We start from the raw sequence: 23,624 nt of genomic DNA on the forward strand, positions 1-23,624 counted from the left end.
CCGTACTGGAGCAATGGTCCAGATTATTTGGCTACGACTCAAAGTTCACAATTTAAGCCTTTTAACTAATAGAACACTGAACTCAGTCTCAACTCTCCCAATAGCTCTCAGCTTCCCAACATAACTGATTATTTTTTTCATTGTGTGAGAGTCAAAATGCAAATTTAAGGAACAAAATCAGACTAAGTGCAGGGGCATGATTTAAAAATAGGGAATAGTGTTATGCCAAAATACTGCCCACTCTCAAATTCAGTTCATTGAACAATGCATTTGGTTTCATGTCCTGGCATAAATACACATAAGATATATATTATGCTAGGTTAATACATTCAGTAACTTTCAAAGATGCCTGCAATTCCTTTTGCCGTTAACCTAACAACAGTTTAAGAGATACCTACCTTACCCAAATTTGAGGCATGTTATGAACTTATTTACATCGGCGAAACCAAACGCAGGCTTGGCGATCGCTTCGCTCAACACCTGCGCTCGGTCCGCGTTGGCCAAACTGATCTCCCGGTGGCCGAGCACTTCAACTCACCCTCCCATTCCCAGTCTGACCTTTCTGTCATGGGCCTCCTCCAGTGCCATGATGAGTCCCACCGGAAATTGGAGGAACAGCACCTCATATTTCGCCTGGGCAGCTTGCAGCCCAGTGGTATGAACATCGACTTCTCCAACTTTAGATAGTTCCTCTGTCCCTCTCTTCCCCTCCCCCTTCCCAGATCTCCCTCTATCTTCCTGTCTCCACCTATATCCTTCCTTTGTCCCGCCCCCCTGACATCAGTCTGAAGAAGGATCTCGACCCGAAACGTCACCCATTCCTTCTCTCCTGAGATGCTGCCTGACCTGCTGAGTTACTCCAGCATTTTGTGAATAAATACCTTTGATTTGTACCAGCATCTGCTGTTAATTTCTTATACATTATGATCAGCCATGATCACATTGAATGGTGGTGCTGGCTCGAAGGGCCGAATGGCCTACTCCTGCACCTATTGTCTATTGTCTATTGATATTGTTATCCATACTGTGTCGTGTAAGACCACTGTCTGTCTAAGTCTGCACCCAGAGGCTGCAGTGTTTATTCTGATGGTTCTAGGGTTACAGGTGGTCATGGACCTTCCTGTTGTGATATAACTTTGAGCAGCTGTGAATTGACGTCATTTGGCTGGTGTCTCAATGCCGGCAATCTTTTAATAACTTTGACAAGGGGATTTATTCTTGTCCACGAGGGACTAGATTAGGTTGGCAAGCATTACCATACGTATGGAGATCGGACAAAAATTCAGGTGGTGGTTTTTTAATTTACTACCCTTCTTGAATTATTTCTAGTCTTCCCAAGACCAATAGTTAACAACTTTATATTTGCCATCTCAGAACTTGTCCATTTTCATTAGGTTTCTTCCATGCCACAGGTGTTTTCACTGTAAAGAGTAAAATTCATTGGAGATGAAAGGAATGGGATGTGTTTTTGATTCAACAGTGGAGAGAATGAAGAGGGAATTTTCTGTTAGCTGGTGTGATGGAGATGATGACTAGTTAAACATTCAACAGCTAACTTGATGCATTTAAATGGAAAAGAGTTCCAGGAGAATTGAAGTTGATTGATATGGAACAGGTTTTCATCCCAATATTGGGGTAACTGTACTGCCCTTTGTGTTTGAGTTGTATATTCTGGCCACCCATTGCCCTGCATTGGGAACACTGGTTGTGCGACCTTGCTCGAGACTGACTTTGAGCCCCACCGCGGGGCCATGGACTTACCATCGGAGCCTGCGATCCCTTGCCTGAGGATTTCAACATTGAGGAGCTCGCAGTCTTGGGTAGAGACTGATGTCGGGAAGCTCAAAAGTCGCAGAAGGTTCGACTAGCCCCGACTTGGGGTCCAATCACCCGGCGCGGGGGAGCTGAGATCCTCCTGATGTGGGTGCTTGATCAGCCCAATGTGGAGGGCCCGACTGCCAGCTACGGGAGTCAAGATCATCCCGTCAACGGAAGGCTCGAGGCCCCTGACTGCGGGAGGACAAAGAAGGGAAGAGATTGAACTTTTTTCTCGCCTTCCATCACAGAGAGGAATGTGGAGGGAGTCACTCTGGTGGATGTTTATGTTAAAATGTATTTTGTGTATTTTGTTGCTTTTTATTGGTATGACTGTATGGCAAATCAAATTCCTCGTATGTTGCAAAACATACTTGGCTAATAAAGTATGGTCATGATTATGATTGTGATTATGATTCAGTTTCTCCAATAAGGAACTAAAGTGTGAAATGCAATGGCGGCTTCTGCCCCTGTCGCTCCTTCACTCTGTGTACTTATAGAGTCATGGAGTTTATTAAAAATAAATAAAACAGTTAATTAGCTTTAATTTAAAAGCAAAGCAGCTGGTCCCTACAATGATGATGCTGGGTGAGAAACAGCTCCTCTATGAATCCATATGGTTCAATAACATTCTTCAGGGGAGGAAACCTGTACCATATAACCATATAACAACTACAGCACGGAAACAGGCCCGTTCGGCCCTACCAGTCCACGCCGACCACTTTCTCTGACCTAGTCTCATCTACCTGCACTCAGACCATAACCCTCTAATCCCCTCTTATAACAGTATAACAGCATAACAGAGCTTTATTTGTCGTTCGGTACCGAAGTACCGAACGAAACTACATAGCAGTCATAGAAAAAAAAAACACAAGACACATAACCCCAACACAAACGTCCATCACAGTGACTCCAAACACCCCCTCACTGTGATGGAGGCAACAAAACTTCCCCTCTCTTCCCCCACGCCCACGGACAGACAGCTCGTCCCCGACCGACCCGCACAGTCCCCGCACCGGGCGCTGAAACTTCTCGCGGCTGAACCGGGCGATGAAAGGCCCGCGACCAAGCCTTGCGCAGCTAAGTCCCGCAGCCGAGCCGCAGCAGCGGTGAAAAGTCCCGCAGCCGAGCCGCACCGGGCGGTGTTAAGTCCCGCAGCCGAGTTGCACCGGGCGGTGTTAAGCCCCGCAGCCGAGCTGCACCGGGCGGTGTTAAGCCCCGCAGCCGAGCTGCACCGGGCGATGTTAAGCCCCGCAGCCGAGCTGCACCGGGCGATGTTAAGCCCCGCAGCCGAGCTGCACCGGGCGGTGTTAAGCCCCGCAGCCGAGCCGCACCGGGGTGTAAAGTCCAGCGGCCGAGCCGCACCGGGGGATGTTAGGCCCCGCAGCCGAGCTGCACCGGGCGATGTAAGTCCAGCGGCCAAGCCGCACCGGGGTGTAAAGTCCAGCGGCCGAGCCGCACCGGGGGATGTTAGGCCCCGCAGCCGAGCCGCACCCCGCGCCGTGAGGAAGAGAAAAGTTCCCCACACCCACCCACCCACACCCACACCCCACACACCACCACCCCCTCCCACACATACACAACCAAAAAAATATATATAAAAATCATCCCAACACCGACACTCAACAAAAAAAAGACGGACAGACTGCTAGTCAGCCGCTGCCGTTAGGCGCCGCCACGTATATCCATATACCTATCCAATTTACTCTTAAATAATAAAATCGAGCCTGCCTCCACCACTTCCACCGGAAGCTCATTCCACACAGCCACCACCCTCTGAGTAAAGAAGTTACCCCTCATGTTACCCCTAAACTTTTGTCCCTTAATTCTGAAGTTATGTCTCCTTGTTGGAATCTTCCCCACTCTTAAAGGGAAAAGCCTACCCACGTCAACTCTGTCCGTCCCTCTTAAAATTTTAAAAACCTCTATCAAGTCCCCCCTCAACCTTCTACGCTCCAAAGAATAAAGACCCAACTTGTTCAACCTCTCTCTGTAGCTTAAGTGCTGAAACCCAGACAATAATCTAGTAAATCTCCTCTGTACCCTCTCCATTTTGTCGACATCCTTCCAATAATTTAGTACGTAACTAATGTGGTTGACACTGAAATAGATTGATCAGAGATGGACACTAAAAGCTGGTGTGTAATTCCCATATCCTGATAAGTAAATAATTTAAAAAGTCTCCTCTGTCATCTCTAGAGTTACCATATCCTACCAATAATGTGAGATTGCTCGTGATAGAGTCAAGGAGTTACTGATCACAGAAATAGGCCAGTCTGCCACGATCTCCATGCCAATCATTTATACTAATCCCATTCATCAGCTTTTGCTCTATTGCCGACTATCCCTTGTGATCCAAGTACTTCTTAAATATTGTGACCGTTTCTGCCGCCACCTTCTGGGAGAGACTCTGCATTTGTGTCCCAACTGTGTCCCTAGTGCAACCTTAAGTGTCTTCCTAACTGCCTTATCCACTGTCCTGGTTCCTCTTGGCTTCATAGACTTTAGAGATACTCAATGTTTTTTTTGTTTCAATGTCTCTTTCCTGATGTGCCAACATATTGCAAAACTGCTCATGGAAGAACATTTTCCTCTCCTTCACTCTGCAGGTGATGTGAGGAATGACATTTATATCAACGTCCAGTATGGAGATTTTGACAAGTACAATAAGACAACTCAGAAGAACGTGGAAGTAATAATGTGTGTCTGCAATGAAGACGGTAAAATTATTCCGGTGAGGACTTTTGCGCGGAATTAATAGAGGCTAATTAATTGCAACTGGTGGAGAGATAATCTGAGGCCTTCATCACTTGCCTCTCAGTTGAAGATTGGTTCAACTAAATTAATCTTGGTTAGCATCACCAATCTGAACTGTGGAGCATGGGGGAATAAAAGGCACTCATCTCCCACTCCAAATTATCAGCATCACCTGCTGAAAAATCCAAAGGCATGGGAGTCCAGTGGAGAAAAAGATGAACTCACCGTTGAAGCATGCACTGGTTGGGTCAGAAGCAGAATGGTGGGTCTTTTTCACGGTATTCTGCAAAGACCAAGGTCTGTGTGAGATGTTGGATCACTGGTGACTATGGACCCATTGTCCAGCTGCCAGACCTGAAAGGAGAAGGATAGGTGGGGTAGGTCTGTAGCCAATAATGAGAGAATATGGACAATTAGATTTAGATTTAGATTTAGAGAAACAGCGCGGAAACAGGCCCTTCGGCCCACCGGGTCCGCGCCGCCCAGCGATCCCGCACATTAACACTATCCTACACACATTAGGAACAATTTTTTACATTTACCCAGTCAATTAACCTACATTTTAACCTACAATTAACCCAATTAACCTAAATACCTGTACGTCTTTGGAATGTGGGAGGAAACCGAAGATCTCAGAGAAAACCCACGCAGGTCACGGGGAGAACGTATAAACTTCGTACAGACAGCACCCATGGTCGGGATCGAACCCGGGTCTCTGGCGCTGCATTCGCTGTAAGGCAGCAACTCTACCGCTGCGCCACCGTGCCGCCCTTTAGTAAAAGTTGAGGAAAAATATTTTTATATCGAGGGTTATTGGGATTTTACAGAGCTGGGGGTGAAGTAGGAATGGTGGAGGAAACATGATCAAATCACTTGTAAAATGTGTACATGTTAAAAAGAAATCATGGGACATTCTGCATCAATATTTGGTTATAATTTAGCTGATTAGTTATTTGAGGCAGTGTTCTTATCAATGCAGGCAATCTATTTACTTTTTATTTACACAACTAACCTGTTTTGATGCAGAATTCCATTTGCCTGGGAGCCGGAGACAAGCTGGTCAGTGAATATCGATCGGTCATCTATTATCAGGTCAAACAACCACGCTGGATGGAGACAATCAAGGTCAGTGCGACTATTACAGACCTGCATATAAACATGGGTTATAAGGCAAGCTGGTAGGCATCATCTACCTAGACCTCAGCAAAGTTTTTGACAAGGTCCTGATGATAATCATGGGAACCCTGTTGAGTTGGCCAATACAAAGTTGTCTTGAGAGTAGGAGTCAGACGATGATAGTGGAAAGTTGGTTTCAGATTGGAGGTCTGTGCCACAGAGATTGGTGATGGGAATTTTTGTCATCTCAATTTTTGTCATCTTTAATTTTTGTCCTCAATCTGATGGGAATGTGGCTAGCACGGTTAGCCGTTTTGCAGAAAATCACCAAACTGAAGAACAGTGAAGAAAATTATTTAAGATTGCAGCAAGATCTAGAACTTCTGGGAAAGCAAGCCAAGGATGTCCATCCGTCTGTCCATCTGTCTATCCTTCTCTTCATCCCTCCATCTCTTCTCTCCATTTATCACAAGACAGACTTTGCATTTATACACTAAATTATTCCAAGACTACAAGGCATTCCGAAATGTGTCACAACCAGAGGAGTACATTTGAAGTGAAGGCAGGGTTTAGATTTTAGATTTTTTTAGATTTAGAGATACAGCGCGGAAACAGGCCCTTCGGCCCACCGAGTCCGCGCCGCCCATCGATCCCCGCACACTAACACTGTCCTACACACACTAGGGACAATTTTTAAAAAACATTTACCCAGTCAATTAACCTACATACCTGTACGTCTTTGGAGTGTGGGAGGAAACCGAAGATCTCGGAGAAAACCCACGCAGGTCACGGGGAGAACGTACAAACTCCATACAGATGGCGCCCGTAGTCAGGATCGAACCTGAGTCTCTGGCGCTGCATTCGCTGTAAGGCAGCAACTCTACCGCTGCGCCACCGTGCCTCCGTTGTAGTGTTGGGAAATGAAATAGTCATCAGACCTACATCAGACTTCTAGTTATTGATGATAGCTTCACCTTCAACGATATAAACTCATCTCCAACCTCACAGACTGGGAGCCAGCATTCCCCTGTGCCAGAGTATCCTCAACTTCCTGATCCACCGAAAACAAGCAGTGAGGATAGAAGACAAAATATCCTCCACAATAGTTCACTACACTGGTGTCCCACACTGATGCATTCTCAGCCCCCTACTACACTCCCTATTCACTCACGACTGCGTGGGGGCAATTTCTACTCTAACTCTATCTACAAGTTTGCAGATGACAACAGAGTCGTGGGCTGGATCACAAACTAACGAGATGGTGTACATGTAGGACTTTAGCTTACTAAAATGTATCAAGGCAATAACCGGTGTTTGATGTGTTTATGCTTTATTCTTAATTGTTAACTGTATGTTTGTGTTGTCATTTGTGGGTGGAGCACCAAGGCACATTCCTTGTGTATGCACATACTTGGCCAATAAACCTATTCAATTCAATTCAACGTGTGCAGGAGGCAGGGGTATGTTACTGATTTCAGGAAGCATGGTGGAGTACATTCGCCAATCTGCATCAATGATGCTGAAGTGGAAATGGTTGACATCTGCAAGCTCCTAAGCGTAAATATTTATAATAATCTGTCCTGGACCAACCAGATTGAAGCAATGGCCAAAAACGCACTCCCATGCCTCTACCTCCTCAGGAGACTAAAGAAATTTGCATGTCTCCAATGAGCTTTACCAACTTCTACAGATGCACTGTAGAAGGCATACGATCTGGTTGCTTCACAGCTCTGTTTGGGAACATCTCTGCCTAAGACCACAAGAAATTGCAGAGTTGTGGATGTAGCCCAGTCCATCACACCGTCCAGAATCCCCACCATTGACTCCATCTACACTTCACGCTGCCTCGGGAAGGCAGCCAACATATCCCACCCGGGCGGGCCATTCACTCTTCTCTGCATTACTGTTGGGCAGAAAATAGACAAGCTTGGGAGCACATACCACCAGACTCAGCAACAGCTTCGTCCCCGCTGTTTTCAGTCTTCTGAATGGTTCTCCCTTAAGCTAGAGTGAGTTCACAATCATCCAACCTACCGCGATACAGAGACTGGACTTATTCTCTGGAACTGTCACGTTGCAATGCTGAAAACTATCCTGCACAGTATTTTTTCTCTTTACTCTACCTGTTTGACTTGTGTATGGCTTGATTCAATCTATGTATAGTATTATCTGATGTAACAGAATAGCATGCAAACAACAGAATCGCACGCATGTCACTGTATCTCGGTATATGTGACAGTAATAAGCCAACACCATAGCATTTCAGTTGCATGATGTTGCTTTATTAGCTGGAGTGAAACATGATCTTTACACATTCCATATTGTTATGGTGCCTCAGCCATCTCACAAGCTAGAGCGTGCTGATACCTCCATTATATGGAATCTTTCCTTCCATATCCTCCACTTTCTTATGCACAGGCATTTGTTCAATATTTCACTATCACAACAACTTAAATACACAATAAAAGTCAAAAAGCTGCAGCTGCTGGAAATCATAAATATAAACAGAAAATTCTCGCTATTGAGGGCGTGCAGCGTAGATTTACTAGGTTAATGGCGGGACTGTCATATGTTGAAAGACTGGAGCGACTAGGCTTGTATACACTGGAATTTAGGATGAGAGGAGATCTTATCGAAACGTATAAGATTATTAAGGGGTTGGACACGTTAGAGGCAGGAAACATGTTCCCAATGTTGGGGGAGTCCAGAACAAGGGGCCACAGTTTAAGAATAAGGGGTAGGCCATTTAGAACGGAGATGAGGAAAAACTTTTTCAGTCAGAGAGTTGTGAATCTGTGGAATTCTCTGCCTCAGAAGGCAGTGGAGGCCAATTCTCTGAATGCATTCAAGAGAGAGCTAGATAGAGCTCTTAAGGATAACGGAGTCAGGGGGTATGGGGAGAAGGCAGGAATGGGGTACTGATTGAGAATGATCAGCCATGATCACATTGAATGGTGGTGCTGGCTCAAAGGGCCGAATGGCCTCCTCCTGCACCTATTGTCTTTTGACACGTGTTTTCATAAAGCTAGTTGGGGAAAATGCAAGTGATGAGGGATTAGGGAACACTATGCATGTTACACAGGCCGAGTTGATTGTAATTTTGATCAGGAACTAGAGAATTACTTAAAAGTTACTTTGGAAGTTAACAGCCAGGGGAAAAAAAGCTGTCTTGGATTTAAACAAAATAGGGGACAAAAACCTGTTTCTGTGTCACTTCCCTGCAGTGATCTGACAACGTTGTCTCTTAGGAACATAGCTGCTAACTTCACCGTATGAGCCCATATAAATTGACAACCAATCGCTTCCATCGACACATGTGCAGTGATACTTCCTTGAACAATGTATCATACAGCCTTTAGAAGGGTCTGAAGAAGGGTCTCAACCCGAAACGTCACCCATAATAATAACAATAATAAACATTTATTTTATATAGCGCTTTTCCAAATGCTCAAAGACGCTTTACAAAACAGTCAAAACATAAAAACAAACAAACTGACAAACTGACGGAAAAGCGGCGAACAAATAGCGCCAGTGTCCTCTCACGTCAGGGTCCGGCAGTAGACAATAAAAAAACACAAGACACACAATTACAATTTAACACAAACAGCCATCACAGTGATTGCTCCAGGCACACCCTCACTGTGATGGAAGGCAAAGAAAAGTCTTATCTCCTCCTCATTCTTCTCCCGTGGTCAGGCAGTCAAACTGCTGCCACGAGGCGATCGAGGCTCCCAACTTTTGAAGCCCCCACCGGGTGATGGAAAGTCCCAGGCCGAGTCGAGCAGGCCGATGAAGGTCCTGAGCCCCCACCGGGCGATGCAAAGTGCCGCGGCCGAGCCACGCAGGGCGATGAAGGTCCTGCGAGCGGATCGATCGTACCTCGCGCTTCGGGGCGGTCGAAGCTGCAACGGCTGGAGCTCCCGAAAGCCGGTCGCCAGCCAGGGACCTGCGAACTCCAGATGTTGCGGTCTGCAGGGCCACGGCCGAAGCCTCAGAGATGGAAAGTCCAGGCCCTGCGACCGGAGTCTTCAAGGTCGATCCCAGCTGGAGGCCACCGACTCCACGGTGTTAGGCCGTAGCACGAACGGAGATACGACACGGTAAAGATCGCATCTCCGTTAAGGAGGAGATTAGAAAAAAAGGTTTCCCCCCTCCCCCCACCACCCCCCACATATACAGAGTTAAAAATAAATCAAGACATACATTTATACAAAAAATCATCAGTAAACTTCAATACATTCAAAACTCCGCTGCCCGTCTACTCACCCACACCCCGATCCGTGACCATATCACCCCCGTCCTTTACAAACTCCACTGGCTCCCCATCCCCCAGAGAATCCAGTACAAAATCCTCCTCATAACCTACAAAGCCCTCCATAACCTGGCCCCATCCTACCTGACCGACCTCCTCCACAGGCACACTCCCACCTGCACCCTCCGCTCTGCTGCTGCCAATCTCCTATCCCCCCACATCCGGACCAAACTCAGATCCTGGGGGGACAGGGCTTTCTCCATCGCTGCTCCCACCCTATGGAACTCACTACCCCAAACCGTTAGAGACTCCTCCACACTCACCACATTCAAAACATCGCTGAAGTCTCACCTGTTCAGTACTGCCTTCAACCACTGAAGGTCACCTCACCTTCTGTCTCCTTTCTCTGTTCGTTTATTTATTTACTTATTTATCTATTTATTCATTTCCCTATGTTCTCTAAATCTCTGTAAAGCGTCTTTGAGTATATGAAAAGCGCTATATAAATAAAATACATTATTATTATTATTATTATTACATTTAACGATAACAATAGACAAAAACAAAACCAGAGAGACTGCCGGTGAGCCGCAGCTGCAGAACACAGCCATGCCCCCCTATGCCCCCCATTCCTTCTCTCCAGAGATGCTGCCTGTCCCGCTGAGTTACTCCAGCATTTTGTGTCTACCTTCGATTTAAACCAGCATCTGCGGTTTTGTTTCCTGCACAAACAGCCTTTGGTATTTTTTAATAATTTGCAGTCACAGAAATAAATTTATTGCTATTGAAATGACTTTTTATTTTTGAAAATCCTGTAGGAAAAATAACTTTGCTATTGCGGATGTGAAATTCTTTTGCAAAAACCCCTTTTTTCCATTGACACAACTGTTTTTATAATGCAATTTTCTTAAAATATGAGGTTCAGCTGAAACACAATTATCATGTTATGGCAGAATTACTTGTGTTATTACTTTCCAAGTGCCTTAATACCACTTCCCCAATAGCAGAAATAGTTTCCCCCTTCCACTTTATCAGTTCTCCTATTTACTGCTTAATTCCAGATCTGTATACAGTCAACTTTTATTTTGTTATTTGTTTACATGAAGAGCTAAAAAGATACATGAACAACCACCATCCCTTCTCTCCAGAGATGCTGCCTGTCCCGCTGAGTTACTCCAGCATTTTGTGTCTACCTTCAACTAAAGCCAAGAAGCTTTGCATCATTTTAAAAAAAACAACAGGCTGGTCACTGAGGTATATAGGAATTTTTGTTTGTAGTGAATCCTTGGAAATTTCTACGCTAAAGTGCTGTGGAAGCTAGAACATTTGAGATAGTCAAAGGTATATTTTCAATTATCTAAAAATTGAGGACTGTGGGGAACAGACACAGAAGATGAGCTGAGGCCTGGGGCCACTAATATTGAATATTGGGTCGATTCCTGGTTCTCTGGCAGGCCTCTACAATGTCGAAAGCTTGATGAAGTTCAGTTCTGTTTTGTTTTGTTTATTATCGTCATGTGTACCGAGGTACAGTGAAAAGCTTTTGTTTGCAAGCTATCCAGTCAGAAAAGACTATACATGAATACAATCAAGCTGTCCACCGTGCACAGGTAGAAGCTAAAGGGTACAGCATTTAGTCCAAGATATGAGATTAAGATGCGACAAAGTCTGATTAAAGATAGTTTAAATGTCTCCATTGAGGTAGATTGGAACATTGAGGTAGATTGGAAGTCAGAACCTCTAGCTGATGAGAGGGCAATTCAGTTGCCTGATAACAGCTGGAAAATAACTGTTCTTGAACCTGGATGTATGTGTTTTCAAACTTCTGTACATTTAGCCTGAGGGGAGAAGAGGTGACCGGAGTGTGACTGGTCTTTCATTATGCTGCTGGCCTTGCTGAGGCAGTATGAAGTGTAGATGGAGTTAATGGAAGGGAGCCTGCTTTGTGTGATTGTCTGGGCTACAACACTCTGCAATTTCCTGCAGTCTTGCATGGAGGTGTTCCCAAACCGGGTTGTGATGCATCCGATAAGATGCTTTCTACGGCACATCTGTGGAAGTTGGTGAGAGTTGTTGGGGACATGCCAAACTTCCTCAGCTTTCTGAAGAAGGAGAACCATTGGTGTGCTTTCTTGGCAATAGCTTTGATGCGGCTAGTCCAGGACAAATTACTATTGATATTTGATCTTAGGGGCTTGAAACTTTTGGCGCCATCAATGTAATCTGGGGTGTGCCTACTGCTTAGCTTCCTGAGGTCAATCACAATCTCCTTCATCTTGCTGACCTTGAGGGAGAGATTGTTGTCTTGGCACAAAGTTACAAGGTTCTCAATCTCCTTTCTGTACTCTGGCTCGTCATTATTCGATATATGCAGCACTGCAGCGGTGTGGTCTGTGAATTTACAGATTGAGTTGGATTGGTATTTGGCTGTACAGTCAAGAGCATGTAACGAATATAGTGAGGGGCTGTGAACGCATCCTTGCAAGGCACCAGTGTTGAGGATTATCATCCAGGATAACTTGTCACCTATCCTCAGCTCAGGAAGTCAAGGATCCAATTGCAGAGACGCGTGCTATCTCCAAATTCCACGAGTTTGAAGATGAGCTTGGTCAAGTCAAGTCAAGTCAAATTTATTTGTCACATACACATACACGATGTGCAGTGAAATGAAAGTGGCAATGCCTGCGGATTGTGCACAAAAAGAATTACAGTTACAGCATATAAATAAAGTTAATAAGTTACTATTAGTGTCGACAAAAATTTAGTCTCTGGGGTTATAAAAGTTGACAGTCCTGATGGCCTGTGGGAAGACGCTCCGTCTCATCCTCTCCGTTTTCACAGCGTGACAGCGGAGGCGTTTGCCTGATCGTAGCATCTGGAACAGTCCGTTACTGGGGTGGCAGGGGTCCCTCATGATCTTGCTTGCTCTGGATCTGCACCTCCTGATGTATAGGTCCTGCAGGGGGACGAGTGTAGTTCCCATGGTGCGTTCTGCCGAACGCACTACTCTCTGCAGGGCCATCCTGTCCTGGGCAGAGCTGTTCCCAAACCAGACTGTAATGTTGCCGGACAGGATGCTCTCTACAGCCCCAGAGTAGAAGCAATGAAGGATCCTCAGAGACACTCTGAATTTCCTCAATTGTCTAAGGTGGTAAAGGTGCTGCTTAGCCTTACCCACCAGTGCGGCAATGTGCGTTGCCCACGTCAGATCCTCTGTGATGCGGACTCCCAAGTATTTAAAACTGCTCACCCTATCCACAGCAGACCCATCTATCTCCAGTGGCGTGTACGTCCCTGGATGTTTAGCCCTTCTGAAGTCCACAATCAGCTCCTGTGTTTTAGAGACATTCAAGAGGAGGCTATTGTCCTGACACCAGAGTGCCAGATCAGCCACCTCCTCCCGGTAGGCCTTCTCATCGTTGTTGGAGATCCGGCCCACCACCACAGTGTCATCAGCAAACTTGATGATGGAGTTTGAGCTGAACCTGGCCCCACAGTCATGTGTGTACAGGGAGTACAGTAGGGGGCTAAGGACGCAGCCCTGGGGGGATCCTATGTTCAGGGTGAGGGAGCTAGATGTGTGTTCCCCCATCCTGACCACTTGGGGCCTGGCAGTGAGAAAGTCCATGACCCAGGCACACAGAGGGGTGCTAAGCCCTAGTTCCATCAGCTTCTCAACCAGTCTGCTGGGGACTATTGTGTTGAATGCTGAACTAAAGTCAATGAACAGCATCCTCACATGGCCCCCCTGGCTGTCCAGATGAGAGAGAGCGGTGTGTAGAACCTGGGGGACCGCATCATCCGTGGACCTGTTCGGACGGTATGCGAACTGTAGTGGGTCCATGTTGCGAGGAAGGAGGGCGCAGATGTGCTTCTTGACTAGCCTCTCAAAGCATTTCATGACAACCGAGGTGAGGGCCACCGGTCGGTAGTAATTTAAACACGCTGGAGAGGCATTCTTTGGCACCGGTACAATGATGGATCTTTTGAGGCATGAGGTTGCGATAATGGTATTGAAAGCGGAGCAATAGTCGATGAATGTGTCCTTATCCAGGTGTTGCAGGGAAATAGGGCGGGGAGATGAGGCGGGGAGATGAGGCGGGGAGATGGGGCGGGGAGATGGGGCGGGGAAATGGGGCGGGGAGATGGGGCGGGGAGATGGGGCGGGGAGATGGGGCGGGGAGATGGGGCGGGGAGATGGGGTGATGGGGCGGGGAGATGGGGCGGGGAGATGGGGCGGGGGGATGGGGCGGGGGGATGGGGCGGGGGGATGGGGCGGGGGGATGGGTCGGGGGGATGGGGCGTGGAGATGGCATCAGAAGTGGGCCTGTTGTGGCAGCAGGCAAACTATAGCGGATCAAGGCTGCTTGGTCGGCTGGAGTTAACGAGTGCCATAACCAGCCTCTCGAATCAGGGCAGAAGTTTGACCATGGTTAAAATACCTGATGAATTCCAGACTTGTACTTGAAGACTAGATACTTAAATAGGATTTCAGAGAATTGCCTGTTGACTTCTAGCTCAGAAAGCATTATCAGCTTCATTATGGTTAGGATGAATAAAGAGATTCTTTACAACTTCACCACGATTGTTAAAAAAGGCAATTGATGTCCGATATACCCCGATTCAATTTCTGTGACATTTATTAATGTTACTTGAGAACTCTTCAAGAATTAATACATCTCAGAGTGGGAGTTTAATTTCCGTGCTGACTGCAGCTTCTGAAGAACAATATTATTGTGGCATTCCGTGTACTTGTGGGGAGAAATGATCAATAATTAATCACGACATTTTCAAAGTGAGCAAGTGTGTGTCGAGTATTTGATTGTTTTTGGTGAACTACTGTTAGGATCTGATTGATGGGGAAGTCAACCACTGTGTCAAAACTGGAAGGTTGCCTGGGCCTGATGGACCATGCATTGCATCCTTGGATTTTGATAATTCAACATTTAAAATGTGTGCAAAATTAATGGAAAGCTTCACTACATTACATGAAGCTGGTTATTCAGTCCTTTAATGATTTAATATTTCATCACCAAACAACTACCCAACAGTCGGCTCATTTGTTTTGCATTTGATTGCTCTTTCTTCTCCTTGTACTGTGTTGAATGACTTGTTAGAACATTATGTGCTCATCTGTTTGACATACTTGAGAGACCATGTTAATAGTCACTTTGTAAAGCCCCTAGGAATTTGTGAAAAGGTCTTTGGTTCTGCACTCTGTGATGCTACAGAAATCTTTGCTCCCTGTTTATTAGGCCCAGAGCAGCCAGCCTCATGGTCCACCATGATGTTTTGACTGATTACTTTAGCAGGCATATGAAATTTGAGGTCATACACAGCAGATTAACCTTAACTTGGTGGGTCCTCAGTTACCTGAAGAAAAAGTGCAACTTTATTCCTGCACGGTGGCGCAGCGGTAGAGTTGCTGCTTTACAGCGAATGCAGCGCCGGAGACTCAGGTTCGATCCTGACTACGGGTGCTGCACTGTAAGGAGTTTGTACGTTCTCCCCGTGACCTGCGTGGGTTTACTCCGAGATCTTCGGTTTCCTCCCACACTCCAAAGACGTACAGGTATGTAGGTTAATTGGCTGGGTAAATGTAAAAATTGTCCCTAGTGGGTGTAGGATAATGTTAATGTACGGGGATCACTGGGCGGCACGGACTTGGAGGGCCGAAAAGGCCTGTTTCCGGCTGTATGTATATGATATGATATGATATGAAGCTTATATACTTCACTTAAACCTTTGGTTAAGAAGTATAAAACCCTGCTGGAGGACACAAAGTGCTGGAGTAACTCAGCAGGTCAGGAAGCATCTCTGAAGAACATGGATCAGTGATGTTTAGGGTCGAGATCGTTCACTTCACTGATCCATGTTCTCCAGAGATGCTGCCTGATCTGCTGAGTTACTCCAGCACTTTGTGTCCATTTGTGCTCATAAGTGATAGGAGCAGAATTAGGCCATTCGGCTCATCAAGTCTACTCCGCCATTCATTCGGCGGCACGGTGGCGCAGCGGTAGAGTTGCTGCCTTACAGCGAATGCAGCGCCGGAGACTCAGGTTCGATCCTGACTACGGGCGCCGTCTGTACGGAGTTTGTACGTTCTCCCCGTGACCTGCGTGGGTTTTCTCCGAGATCTTCGGTTTCCTCCCACACTCCAAAGACGTACAGGTATGTAGGTTAATTGGCTGGGCAAATGTAAAAATTGTCCCTAGTGCATGTAGGATAGTGTTAGTGTGCGGGGATCGCTGGGCGGCGTGGACCCGGTGGGCCGAAGGGCCTGTTTCTGCGCTGTATCTCTAAATCTAAAAAAAATCTAAATCTAAAGTTTCTTTCCCTCCCAACCCTATTCGCCTGCCTTCTCATCATGACCCCTGACACCCGTACTAATCAAGAATGTATCATCCTCTGCTTTAAAAATATCAATTGACTTGGCCTCCACAGCCTTCTGTTGCAATGAATTCCACAGATTCACCACCCACTGACTAAAGAAATACCGCCTAATCTCCTTCTTAAAAGTATATCCTTTTATTCTGAAGCTTGGCCTCTGGTCCTGGACTCTACCCATAATGGAAACATCCTCTCTACATCTACTCTATCCAGGCTTTGATAGGGTGATCCAAGTGTATTAACCAGCATCTGCAATTCCTTGTTTCTATTCAATAAAATACTGGTTTGTTTTACAAACAAGGGGTTGGACACGTTAGAGGCAGGAAACATGTTCCCAATGTTGGGGGAGTCCAGAACAAGGGGCCACAGTTTAAGAATAAGGGGTAGGCCATTTAGAACTGAGACGAGGAAAAACTTTTTCAGTCAGAGAGTGGAATTCTCTGCCTCAGAAGGCAGTGGAGGCTAATTTTCTGAATGCATTCAAAAGAGAGCTAGATAGAGCTCTTAATGATAGCGGAGTCAGGGGGTATGGGGAGAAGGCAGGAACGGGGTACTGATTGAGAATGATCAGCCATGATCACGTTGAATGGCGGTGCTGGCTCGAAGGGCCGAATGGCCTCCTCCTGCACCTATTGTCTATTGTTTTAGGATTTAGTCGAAGGTACAAAGATGCATTCCTCCTTCAAATAAGTCAAGACATTCAGCCCTAAATTGTTGGCAATGAATGGTGGGCTTGCTGTGCTTGCCACTAATGTACACAAATGAAAGAGTCACCTTCATTGGTGAGTGTTGTCCTGGTCAACGTAAATTGTGGCAGGACCTCCTGTGATGTACTTCTCCCAAGTGGGTGGACTACATCTAACCATGACCATGGAATGGCTGAACAGATCTTTGATAACTGAGTAAACAGTGCACCTGGTTTTATTGGCCCATCAGATTTATGTTTCCAAATACACAGGACAAGATGTTAGAAATCCAAAGTGCCAAATGTCAACTTGCCCCCGGTGGTGATGGGAGGCTTATGCACTCACCTATGCTCCTCCGATGTTGAGAAAGGCTGGGCAGACACGTCATTGGGGTTATCAAGTGGGCACCTACTTTCATCGACGTTTCGCTGATTGGACCCACAACGTCTCCAGTAGGCTCAGCAGTGCATTCTGGCGTCCCAGAACCACCCCCCTCTGCATCTGCTTAGCCGGCTTATTTGGGAGACCAGATGGGGTCTTTCCTCTTCAGCCAGAGCCACTGGCTACTCCGCTCTGCCACCTGTGATGTTTCCTTGATAGCCTGGCATAGGGCTTGTCCGCTGATCCCCAGGTCCTTCATCAGTCTTACGGTAGATGTTGCCACAAATCCTCGACATCCAACTTCTACCGGGCAGATCTTTGCTCTCCAGCCCCGCTGTTCTGCCTCCGCTGCAAGGTCTGTGTAGCGCAGTTTATTTCTTTCGAAGGCTTCCTGCACAGCATCCTCCCAAGGGACTGTGAGCTCCACAAAATACACCATGCGCTGAGAGTTGGACCAGAGGACAAGATCAGGCCTCAAGTTGGTGATGGCTATCTCTGGTGGAACTGTAAGCCGTTGGTCCACATCCACCAGCATCTGCCAGTCCCGGGCTGCCTCCAGCTGTCCAAACCTTGTCCTTGGTGGAATTTTCCGTTGCTTTTGTTCCCCCTCCCGAACAAAGACAATTGGCATAACTGGATTGGTTGTTCTGGGCGGCAGGGCATTGTTGGTTGTTCTCCTGCTTTCCAGAGTCGCTGCCAGGCATTTGAGCACTTGATTATGTCTCCAGGTGTACCGTCCTTGGGAGAGGCTTACTTTACACCCAGTGAGGATGTGCTTAAGCGTGGCTGGTGTTGAACACAGGGGGCATGATGGATCTTCGCCCAGCCATTGGTTGAGATTTTTTGGGCTAGGAAGGACATCATAGATTCAGAGATACAGCGCAGAAACAGGTCCTTCGGCCCACCGAGTCCACGCCGCCCAGCGATCCCCGCACATTAACACTATCCTACACACACTAGGGACAATTTTTACATTTACCCAGTCAATTGACCTACATACCTGTACATCTTTGGAGTGTGGGAGGAAACCGAAGATCTCGGAGAAAACCCACCCACGCAGGTCACCCAAGTACATCAGATCAGTTCAAATTATAAAAATAAAATTAAACATATAAAATCAGAAATATTATTTTTGTTCCCTTTCCACTACAATGATGATTGTCAACATGTACTACATGTACAACATGTACTACAGCAGAAATGTGCCTTACTTCCTTTATATTTAAAATGCCTTCAGGTGCCTAAATGTGACCTTGTTGTTGATGTGCCTTGTTATGTTATGTTACGTTAAGTATTTTTATATGCTATTTGGAAAAAGCAATAAAAATATTAATTAAAAAACATTAAAAAAAATAAAATTTTAAGAAATCTTTTTTTAAAATCTTTATTTTTAATGAAACATATTTGTTAAAACATACACATATATAGTTCAAAATATATTATTTCAGTTCAGTTTATTGTCACGTGTACCAAGGTACAGTGAAAAGCTTTTGTTGCGTGCTATCCAGTCAACTGAAAGACAAAACTTCATTACAATCGAGCCATTTACTGTGCTTAGATGCCCTTCTCCTCAATAGTTGTTCCTTTTCACTCAAATGTAAGGTCATACGTTCCTGAGCCAGGTGCACACTGATGCAGGTTCAACAGAATGCTCCTCAGTGTCACTGTTGGCCACTGGATTTCATGCAGAATTCACATAGAACTACACCTGCAAAGTTCTCAGTGGTTGGGGTTGGTGAGGGGGTTTGATGGAGTGAGTGAGTGGTTAAATGCTAACACTTTGCTATTCCCAAATCCTGGCCTGCTGTTCCTGGCACTATGTCCTCCTGTACTCAAGCTATTTCACTGATCATATAATCAGAATGTGGACACAAAATGCTGGAGTAACTCAGCGGGTCAGGCAGCATCTCTGGAGAGAAGGAATGGGTGGCGTTTCGACCTTGTTCAGAATTCTGTTTACTGATTGTTCCCAAGAATACAGGAAGTGGAGGAACTTCTCAGGCAATGTATGAACTTTTATTACAATGATTCGTCCAGAATTCTTACATTTCTTCTCAATCAGTGAACCCTGCAGAAATTATATGAACGGGAATCGTTTTGAAAGTGTGAAAAGCAAAATGTAATATCATGCCTTAGTGTCTTAGTTATTATGTTAATTATATAATGAATGACAACGGACTGATTTTCTTACATTTCTGCTTTTTACTAGTTGGCTATTCCAATGGAAGAAATGCAAAGAATACACTTGAGGTTCATGTTTAGACACCGGTCATCACTAGAATGTAAGTGTAATTTGTATTTATGCAACAGTTATATTCATGCAGCGTACTTCATCAAGGTGTGTTGTGGTGGTGAATTACTCCTCCCCAAAGGGTGTCGCAGCGGTAGAGTTGCTGCCTTACAGCGCTTGCAGTGCCAGAGACCCGGGTTCGAACCCGACTACGGGTGTTGTCTGTACGGAGTTTGTACGTTCTCCTCGTGACTGCGCGGGTTTTCCCCGAGATCTTCGGTTTCCTCCCACACTCCAAAGACGTACAGGTTTGTAGGTTAATTGGCTTGGTATAAGTGTAAATTGTCCCGTGTGTGTGTGTGTGTGTGTGTGTGTGTGTGTGTGTGTGTGTGTGTGTGTGTGTGTGTGTGTGTGTGTGTGTGTGTGTGTGTGTGTGTGTGTGTGTGTGTGTGTGTGTCTGTCTGTGTGTCTGTCTGTGTGTCTGTCTGTCTGTCTGTCTGTCTGTCTGTCTGTCTGTCTGTCTGTCTGTCTGTCTGTCTGTCTGTCTGTCTGTCTGTCTGTCTGTCTGTCTGTCTGTCTGTCGCTGGTCGGCAGGGACTTGGTTGGCTGAAAGGCCTGTTTCCGAGATGTATCTCTAAACTAAACTAAATCGTTGCCTGCATGCTCTTCCCACTCTTCCTTTTTCTACTACATTTCTCTTCGTGCACTATTTCCTCTCAAACCTCACCCTTGCGCACCTATGCCTCACTCTGCATGCACTCTTTGGCTTACCTTGTCTTCTCTGTTCTCCCTCCCGATACATGTTCTTCAAGTTTAATGGACTTCGCTTTCTTTGCAGCAAAAGACAAAAGTGAGAAAAATTTTGCAATGGCCTTTGTACGGCTGATGAAAGATGATGGTACGACCCTGCAGGATGGCACTCATGAACTCCTGGTGTACAAGGTATGTGGCTTAGTTTCTCCAAATTAGGCCAAATATTGATCTTCTGACAGTAGCATATTACCTGTTGAGGTATTGAGTTGATTTTAGATTGCTGGCTTGAATATCTACTTGTATACTGTTCAGTTGTACGGCTTTGGTAAAAGTTTATGACCAACTTTGGGTGGGATTTGAAAGTGGTCATGGAAGACCATCTATACAAGGCACCAGATGTCAGCAGTGCAGAGAAAAGCTCTCTCTGTCCATGTTAGAGGAAGAAACAGGAAGTGGACAGCCCAAGGAACAACCAAAAGGAAGGGCATTCATTGCCCTTTCCTCTTCACTCCGAAAAAGGTGCCAAGTCTTCTCTTTAATCCATTGTAGGATCTATATAGCTGGTGCTGCCATTGTGGCATTTTTGAGGATTTCAGCACATTGATGTGGCGACTATGGTGTGGTGACCTGACCCCACATCAAACTCATTACAATATCCAAAATCATCTTAGAGGATAGATATTCATCTGCACTCAATGCATCAATGAAGGAATTTTTCCAACCATCAATAATAAATTCAATGTGCAATGAACAAACTGACTCAATGGGTCAGGCAGCATCTGGGGAGGGGAGTGGACAGACAATGTTTTGGACTGGAACCCTTCAATTTAACATATTGGGTCGGTCTATGCTCTCTTTTGGCTATTGGCTGACTTCAGAATAGAGCTCACGATTTACAGTATAAGACAATAACTGCAGATGCTGGTACAAATCGAAGGTATTTATTCACAAAATGCTGGAGTAACTCAGCAGGTCAGGCAGCATCTCAGGAGGGAAGGAATGGGCGACGTTTCGGGTCGAGACCCTTCTTCAGACTGATGTCAGGGGGGCGGGACAAAGGAAGGATATAGGTGGAGACAGGAAGATAAAGGGAGATCTGGGGAGGGGAAGAGAGGGACAGAGGAACTATCTAAAGTTGGAGAAGTCAATGTTCATACCACTGGGCTGCAAGCTGCCCAGGCGAAATATGAGGTGCGGTTCCTCCAATTTGCGGTGGGCCTCACTATGGCACTGGAGGAGGCCCATGACCAAAAGGTCAGACTGGGAGTGGGAGGGGGAGTTGAAGTGCTCGGCCACCGGGAGATCAGATTGGTTAACATGGACCGATTTACAGTATGTTCATAATTCTTTTCTCTTGTCATGTAGTTTTAGCAGGGACAATATACTCATCCCTAAGTGCCTAAACACCCCATTACAGTTAGAGATACTGAACAAAGCATCAAGATTAAAGATGATGTGGTACTAGAAGATTTGTAGGACAATATGTGAGAAATAAAGAGGTTAAGGAGAGTTTTGTTTTGTTCACCATTCCTCTTGAACCAGTATTTCTCGCTCAAACCTACTTGTCCTCGTGACATTAATTTCTAACCACAGAGCACAGCGTTATCACCAATAGAGGATGCTATTTTGGTGTGACATATTATCTTACTCGAATCAATTTGGTTTCCTTGACAATCCAGCAGTTTATTTAATCCTGCTACTGTTTAGCCTAATTGTTGTATATTTTAAAATAAAAATGAGACAATTTCTCAACACTTCTTTTGGACCATGACATTTGGGAATTTTTGTTGTGTAGTTTAGAGATAGAGCGTGGGAGCAGGCCCTTCAGCCCACTGAATCAGCACCCACCAGCAATCACCCCCCACACACACTATCCCCACACACACTAGAGACAATTTACAATCAAACCAAGCCGATTAGCCGACAAACCTGTATTTTTTTGGAGTGTGGGAGGAAAACCGCAGATTCTGGAGAAAACCAGGTCACGAGGAGAACGTACAAACTCCGTATAGACAAGCACCTCATAGTCAGGATGGAACCCGGGTCTCTGGCGCTGTAAGGCAGCAACTCTACCGCCGCGCCACCATGCTGCCCTACTCAATTTCTTAATAATTGTTCATTTCTTAGTAATAAGATCTGTTAATTGTCATTCCTGACTTTCTGTGCTGTTTGGTTGGAGATTATTGCTGAAATGCTTGTAGACATTTCTAAACAGTTACAAGGAGTCTGAAGGGTAGTAGGAATAAGGTTCAGCAACTTAAGGGGATTTCCAGCTGAATGTGCATTGACTAATAATTCTGTGCCGCAGAAATGCACATTTAATACTGGCAGTAAATTCTGTCCTATTGCCTTGTGGAATAAAGGTAGCACAAAGTTGTCTTTTTTTGATAAAGTGAATATAAAACATTGTGGGAAATCCATTTGTTATATTCAAAATATTTGACATTATTTTTTGTCAAGATAGACAGACAGAAAAAAATCTCATCTTATTCTGTTCTCCCTCGCTCACAGCTCACGGGTTGTGGTGTGATGCTTTCCCTGAAAGCAGGTAGCACTAATGGTATTTTATCCATTTCCATCTCTCTTCACTACACTGACAGCCAAATGTATTTTGTGTTTCTTCTTCTGACAACTGGGACTGAAGAAAATTCAATGTTCATCGTCATCATTCATGCACTGACCTTCCACACCCATCAGACCGTGGAGACCTTTCCTGGCACTTGCAAGTCTCCAAATGAAGGGACTGGGAATTTCAAGGGCAGCCTGTCGCCATTGTCCAACATTTGACTTTGGTCAAGCGAACGTTGTGGTACTGCCAATAAAACCTGGATTGAAGGAGTACTGAATTGTTCTTGCAAGTAGACCCTCAGAAATTTACTGCTGCACTGGAAAGGTCTCGGGCATGACAAGCGTGTCAAAGTAAAGCAGAACTCATGAAGCTATTCTTGGGTTCCCAAACGAAATTCAGCGGAGAGTCATATGAAAGGTTACTGAGGTAGTATGGCTGTTTGGTAATTCGAATTTCACTGTACCTTAATTGGTACATGGGACAATAAACTGACCTTAATATTGAAACCTTTTTGCTGAGAAGGTAATCCTCAGCTGCAGAACACTAAATCGCCAAGATGTGCAGAGCGATGGCCAATGGGAAAATGTAAATGTAAATGTAAATGTTTGCATTTTAAAATGGACTCAGAAGACCAGGATGTATTGAACAGATGTTAGGATTTTCGGAAGTACTGCA

At 45.5% G+C, this 23,624-nt stretch overlaps 1 protein-coding gene across 1 annotated transcript in view; it reads left to right on the forward strand.

Moving 5' to 3' along the window:
• Positions 1–23,624, forward strand: part of LOC144600250 (dedicator of cytokinesis protein 2-like) — a 706,150-nt gene that overhangs the window by 130,430 nt on the left and 552,096 nt on the right. Inside the window, exons 14-17 of the mRNA XM_078411810.1 lie at positions 4,425–4,549; positions 5,599–5,697; positions 19,607–19,679; positions 20,466–20,569. Of these exons, the coding sequence (XP_078267936.1) occupies positions 4,425–4,549; positions 5,599–5,697; positions 19,607–19,679; positions 20,466–20,569 (401 nt within the window). The remainder of the gene's footprint in view (positions 1–4,424; positions 4,550–5,598; positions 5,698–19,606; positions 19,680–20,465; positions 20,570–23,624) is intronic.

Source organism: Rhinoraja longicauda, chromosome 14 (genome assembly GCF_053455715.1).
Source record: "Rhinoraja longicauda isolate Sanriku21f chromosome 14, sRhiLon1.1, whole genome shotgun sequence".
Taxonomy (NCBI): Eukaryota; Metazoa; Chordata; class Chondrichthyes; order Rajiformes; family Arhynchobatidae; genus Rhinoraja; species Rhinoraja longicauda.